The sequence below is a fragment of the Mandrillus leucophaeus genome, unplaced genomic scaffold, assembly GCF_000951045.1.
Source record: "Mandrillus leucophaeus isolate KB7577 unplaced genomic scaffold, Mleu.le_1.0 Scaffold464, whole genome shotgun sequence".
Lineage (NCBI taxonomy): Eukaryota > Metazoa > Chordata > Mammalia > Primates > Cercopithecidae > Mandrillus > Mandrillus leucophaeus.
Window position 1 is genome coordinate 1215161 of NW_012104965.1, and position 6833 is coordinate 1221993.

Below are 6833 nucleotides of genomic sequence, written 5' to 3' on the forward strand. Positions count from 1 at the left end.
CCACTGCACTCCAGCCTGGGCGACAGAGCAAGACTATGTCTCAAAAAAAAAAAAAAAGAAAAGAAATCAGTAAGGAGGAAGTCAAACTGTCACTGTTTGCTGATATGATTGTATACCTAGAAAACCCTAAAGACTCATCCAAAAATCTCCTAGATTTGATAAATGAATTCAGTAAAGTTTCAAGATACACAATGAATGTACACAAATCAGTAGCACTGCTGTACACCAACAACAACCAAGCTGAGAATCAGATCAAGAATGCAATCCCTTCTGTAAGAGTTTCAAATAAATAAAATAAAAATCATAGGAATATACCTAACAAAGGAGATAAAAGATCTCTACAAGGAAAACTACCAAACAGTGCTGAAGTAAATCACAGATAACACAAATGGAAACACACCCTATACTCAGGAATGGGTAGAATCAATATCGTGAAAATGACCATACTGCCAAAAGCAATCTACAGATTCAATGCAATTCCCATAAAAATACCATCATCATTCTTCACAGAACTAGAAGAAACAATTCTAAAATTCATATGGAAACAAAAAAGAGCCTCGTTAGCCAAAGAAAGACTAAGCAAAAAGAACGTTATCTGACTTCAAACTCTGCTACAAGGCTATAGTTACCAAAACAGCATGGTACTGGTATAAAAATACGCATGTAGACCAATGGAACAGAATAAAGAACCCAGAAATAAAGCCAAATACTTACAGCCAACTGATCTTTGACAAATCAAACAAAAACATAAGGTGAGGAAAGGACGCCCTATTCAACAAATGGTGCAGGGATAATTGGCAAGACACATGTAGAAAAATGAAACTGGATCCTCACCTCTCACCTTATAAAAAAATCAACTCAAGATAAATCAAAGGCTTAAATCTTTTTCTTTTTCTTGAGACAGAGTCTTGCTCTGTTGCCTAGGCTGGAATGCAATGACGCAATCTTGGTTCACTGCAAGCTCTGCCTCCTGGATTCAAGCAATTCTTGTGCCTCAGCCACTTAAATAGTTGGGATTACAGGCACACACCACCATGCCTGACTAATTTTTGTATTTTTAGTAGAGATGGGGGTTTTTGCCATGTTGGCCAGGCTGATCTCAAACTCCCTGCCTCAAGTGATCTGCCTGCCTCGGCCTCCCAGAGCGCTGGATTTATAGGCATAAGCCACCATGCCCAGCTCGAAGACTTAAATATAAGACCTGAAACCATAAAAATTTTAGAAGACAACATCTGAAAAACTCTTCTAGACATTGGCTTAAGCAGAGTTAATGACCAAAAATCCAAAAGCAAATGCAACAGAAATGAAAATAGATGGGACCTAATTAAACTAAAAAGCTTCCAAACAGTGACAGAAATATTCAGCAAACAGACAACCCATAGATTGGGAGAAAATCTTTGCAATCTATACATCCAACAATACTATCCAGAAATTACAAGGAATTCAAACATATCAGCAAGAAAATACAACTCCAGGCTGGGCATAGTGGCTCATGCTTGTAATCCCAGCACTTTGGGAGGCTGAGGTGGGCAGATCACCTGAGGTCAGGAGTTCAAGACGGCCTGGCCAATGTGGTGAAACCCTGTCTCTACTAAAAATACAAAAATTAGCTGGGCATGGTGGTGCATGCCTGTAATCCCAGCTACTCAGGAAGCTGAGGCAGGAGAATCACTTGAACACAGGAGGTAGAGGTTGCAGTGAGCTGAGATCACGCCACTTCACTCCAGCCTGGTGACAGAACAAGACTCTTGTCTCAAAAAAACAAACAACAAAAAACAACAAACAATCCCATCAAAAAGTGGGCAAAGGATATGAATAATTTTCAAAATAAGATATACAAATGAAAAAATGCTCAACATCACTAATTAGCAGGGAAATGCAAATTAAAACCACAATGAGATACTGCCTTATTCCTGCAAGAATGGTCATAATTTAAAAATTAAAAAAAAAAATAGAGCTTGCCATGGATGTGGTAAAAAGGCAACACGTTTGCACTGTTGGTGGGAATGTAAACTAGTATAACCACTATGGAAAACAGTATGAAAATACCTTCAAGAATTAAAAGTAAAGCTACTATTTCATCCAGCAATCCCACTACTGGGTATATACCTAGAGAAAAAGAAGTCATTATATGAAAAAGACACTTGCACACGCATGTTTATAGCAGCACAATATGCAACTGCAAAAATATGGAACCAGCTTATATGACTGTCAACCAACAAGTGGATAAAGAACATGCGATATATTTATATACCATGGAATGCTACTCAGTCATAACAAAGAATGAAATAATGGCATTTGCAGCAACCTGGATGGAGTTAGAGACCATTATTCTAAGTGAAGTAACTCAGGAATAGAAAACCAAATATCATATGTTCTCACTTACAAGTGGGAGCTAAGCTATGAAGATGCAAAGGCATAAGAATGATACAACGGACTTTGGGGACTCCGGGGAAAGGTGGGAGCAGGGATGAGGGACAAAAGACTACACACTGGGTACAGTGTACACAGCTCAGGTGATCAGTGCACCAAAATCTCAGAAATCACCACTAAAGAACTTATTCATGTAACCAAAACCACCTGTTACCCCAAAACTATGGACATAAAATTTTAAAAATAAATAAAATATATTCTAGGAAAATAAAGATGAAATCCAAAAAGAAATAAGAAGGCCGGGTGCAGTGGTTCACACCTGTAATCCCAGCACTTTGGAAGGCAGAGGTGGGTGGATCACCAGGTCAGCAGATCCAGACCATCCTGGCTAACACCGTGAAACCCCATCTCTACTAAAAATACCAAAAAAATTTAGCCGGGCTTGGTGGCGGATGCCTGTAGTCCCAGGAGAATGGTGTGAACCCGGGAGGCGGAGCTTGCAGTGAGCCGAGATTGCACCACTGCACTCCAGGCTGGGCAACAGAGGAGGACTCCGTCTCAAAAAAAAAAAAAAAAAAAAAAAAAAGAAATAAGAAGACATCGGATACTAGAATCTGAGGAACTGAGCCAAGGAATGGAATGAAAACGTAAAAGGAGACTTATAGTAACAGGTCAAATTTAGAACAAAAAGTCACTGGGTTTCACGAACAATTCCTCCAAGAAGACTGGAATGGAAGAGAGCATGAGTAAAAAACTTGATCATTTTCGCATATGATAAGAAAGTTACATGCTTCTTGTTTGGAGGCTGCAGATCTCAGTGACAATAAGCATGAATGAAACTGCTGGGTTCTTCCTGGTTCTTATACATTGATCTCAGGAAATTTGCTTATCTTCCTTGTGCCTCTTTTTTCTCAGGGATAATAGTATTTACGTCATTGGGTTGTTGAGGATGTAATTTTTCTTTGAACAGTGCTTGAGGCACATATGCAATTACATGTTTGCTATTATTATCATCATTTCCCACAAGAAAAAAGAAAGGCCATCACAAATTCCAAGAAAAAACATAAAAGTGTACTAGACAGTTAAGGTCCAAATATGAGGGAAACTAAAACATGGCATTTTTTTAGTAATAGTGAAAAAAGAGTCCATTGTTGCTAAATTGTACCCACTGAGAAGAAAGGTAATCCAAGCACATTACACTTTGTTCTGTAATGATTATTACAGAGACATTACTATAATGTAAATGAAAAGATTATTTATATTATCATAATAATATAAATGCTGTTAATAGTATTTTGAGTTTTAGAATTAACCTACAAACAAAACATAAAGGCTTAATCAGAGCTCAAAGCTGAATATAATAGTTAACCTAAAAAATGTAAAAGTAAATATATCCTTGACCTAGGGAAGAAGTGTGGAAGAGAGTTGGAAGATAGGATAAAACTGTTAAGATCTTCATCGTATATAAAGGGGAATCAGGAGTTGGTGATTAAAAATGATGGGGAAAAAAGTTAGATATATTATTTCAAGTTGCAAAAATTAACAACAGAAGAAACAAAAAAAGTAACTGTAAAAGATCAGAAGAGGAAAGTGGAGAGAGGCAGGATGTAGAGTGATATAAACAATCTTTGCTACTGATTTTCAGTAGATAATGTTTAAAGTTGATAAATTAAAATCAGCAGTAGAAACTCATTCTTTAGAAATATGGAGTTAATCTTATAAGGTACTGAAACCCAAAAACGTTAAACGTGGTTGCCTCTGAAAAGAGGAAATTAGAAAAGGAAGCAGAGAATGAAAGGGCTGTGTGTTCTTATTAGTGTTTCTCTACTATTTGCTTCTAAAATATCACATAGATATTTTTATGTTTAAAAAACTAAAATTTTACAATTTTTACATAAGATGCTAGTAAATGTATTATGATGAGTAACCTGACTGTGATGTTATGTTGTAATATATATCTTGGGAGACTTTTATTAACCATGAACCTAAATAAAACATGAATAAATAAACCATGTAGATGAAGATAAAACTGATAATCCTCTTACTATTTTTAAAAATATAAAATGTAGGAATATGCAACAAAATTCATTATTAATTATGGCCCTAAGTCTGTATTTCTCCATATTTCTTTATATATTATATATATGTATATATAAAATACAAAAATTAATACCTAAGAGACTCTCTAAAGTGACTTTCCCTTGCTAATTCTCTGGTTTAATTTATCTCCATAGTTTCCTAGATAAAAACTACTGAATGATGTTCAACGCACTCTCAATGCTCAAAGCTAGTCACTCCAGCATGCCCATGAACTTCTGCTCAGTGATTATCAACAGTCAGTAGTGTTGGTTCCAAACCTCTTTGTGATAGTTGCTGTTGCAATTATGTAATTTGATTAACCACCATACACAGCATGCTCAAAACAAGCAAAACAAGGTTTTGGTTACACATTAAAAGATTAACAAATGATATATATTTTTATTTGATAAATTTGAATGTTTAAGTTATACATGTATGATTTTTATGATGCTCTGTCTTAACTGACTTTATAAGTGCTAGTCCTTATCATATTCAACAATCTCTACTGTATTGAAATATCTCCAACAAAGAATATATTATCTTCTCTAATGTCTCCATACATAAAGTTTTACGTAATATCAAAGATGAAATCAGTTTAACATTTGATCATTTTGAATCCTAAAATTCACTTGAATTTGGGATTTGTAGGAGCATATATAAAATTATTAGGACTAATTTGAATTTCTATTAAGTATTTATGGAGTATACAAATTACACCTACCTCAGTTGTATCCTTAAGATAAAGATAGGGTCTAATAGATCTTGATTTTAGATGTTCTTCTATTGGCTCTAAAGAAACAAACTCAAACATAAGTATTTCCACGCTATTAAGTTACTTCTAATTAAACCCAATCAACCATTGTCTCCACTGCAGTAAACTTTTAAGAAATGTAAATGAGTAATTTTATTTGCTTACATATGCATTGCTTGTACATGGTTAGAGCTAAATCTATTTTAGAATAATTTGCCCTAAAAGTGAATTTCTATTAACAGACTATAACTTTCAATTATTTACTATTTTTACAACTATTAACTGTTTATACAATAAAGCTATATTGTATTGGAAAATGATGGATTTCTAAATAAAACAGAATCGTATGTGTTATTCAAAAAATATTTTGGCTAATTCCTTTGAAAAGAGAAATAGAAATGGTCTCTTCTACCTGCATTTCTCTCATATTCAGTTATGAGTTTTGTTGATCTGAATTATCATCCAATGGATATCCTTAAAGTAAGTATGGTGCAGGGGTCAGGCATACAGACTTTGGACTTAGATAGCCTGGGTCCAAATTGCACCTTTTTGTGTGAGTTACATAGCCATAGCCATAGGAAAGTTACTTAACATTTATGAGTCTTACTTTTCTCATTTGTTAACTGGAAACAATAGCACTTATAGAAATACTTTCAGAGTTAAATGAGATAATCGATGTAACAAATTTAATACGGAGTTTGGTAGTCATTCAATCAATAGTTATTTGTTAATCAACTACTATAAGCCAGGCACTGATGGACTCTGGAATTGTGACTCCTGCCCAATGATGCATACATTTTAGTGGGTAATATGGAAGATTAAAAAAAAAAAAAAACAAGACGTTAGACTGGTGAAGTGACTTACACCTATAACCCCAGCATTTTGGGAGGCCAGGCCAGGTGGATCACTGGAGCCCAGGAGTTCGAGACTAGCCTGGGCAACATGGTGAAACCCTGTCTCTAAAAAAAAAAGTACAAAAATTAGCTGAGTGTGGTGGTGTGCCTGTAGTCTCAGCTACTCAAGAGGCTGAGGTGGAAGGATTACTGAGCCCAGGGAGGTCAAAGCTGCAGTGAGCCGTGATCACACCACTGCATTCCAGTCTGGGCAACAGAGTGAGATCCTGTCAGGAAAAGAAAACCAACAAAAAAACCAAGGGGTGAATAATTGAAATTTATTCTGTAACAGAAATAAACACATTTTGGTGAGGAAGAACCATAAAAGAGGTATATTGTTGAAAGGGTAGTCAGAGGAGGCCTCTGAACAGATGACATTTAACCAAATATGCAAATGAGCTGTAAGCAGCATGAATAGAGTATCAGAGTGTTTAGGCAGAGGGGAAAATATATATTCCTCTCAGGAAATCTGGCAGTTGTACTGAAAAGAGGCTAATGAAGTTGCAATTTATTTATTTTGAGATGGAGTCTTGCTCTGTCACCCAGCTGGAGTGCAGTGGCACCATCTTGGTTCACTGCAGGCTCCACCTCCTGGCTCCTAGTGATTCTCATGCCTCAGGCTCCCGAGTAGCTGGGATTACAAGTGTGCACCACCACACCTGGCTAATTTTTGTATTTTTAGTAGAGATGGGGTTTCACCATGTTGGCCAGGCTGGTCTTGAACTCCTGACCTCAAG

The 6833-nt window shown here is 36.0% G+C and overlaps 1 protein-coding gene across 3 annotated transcripts in view; it reads right to left on the bottom strand.

Moving 5' to 3' along the window:
• The window catches only part of LOC105550098 (chromosome unknown open reading frame, human C1orf141), a 74885-nt gene that overhangs the window by 30445 nt on the left and 37607 nt on the right, over window positions 1-6833 (bottom strand). For 2 of the 3 annotated variants that reach the window (XM_011994980.1, XM_011994978.1), the window contains exon 6: window positions 5174-5241. The exons of the other annotated variant lie outside the window; for it this stretch is intronic. In XM_011994980.1, coding sequence (XP_011850370.1) covers window positions 5174-5241 — 68 coding nt within the window. The remainder of the gene's footprint in view (window positions 1-5173; window positions 5242-6833) is intronic. 3 annotated transcript variants of the gene reach the window in all.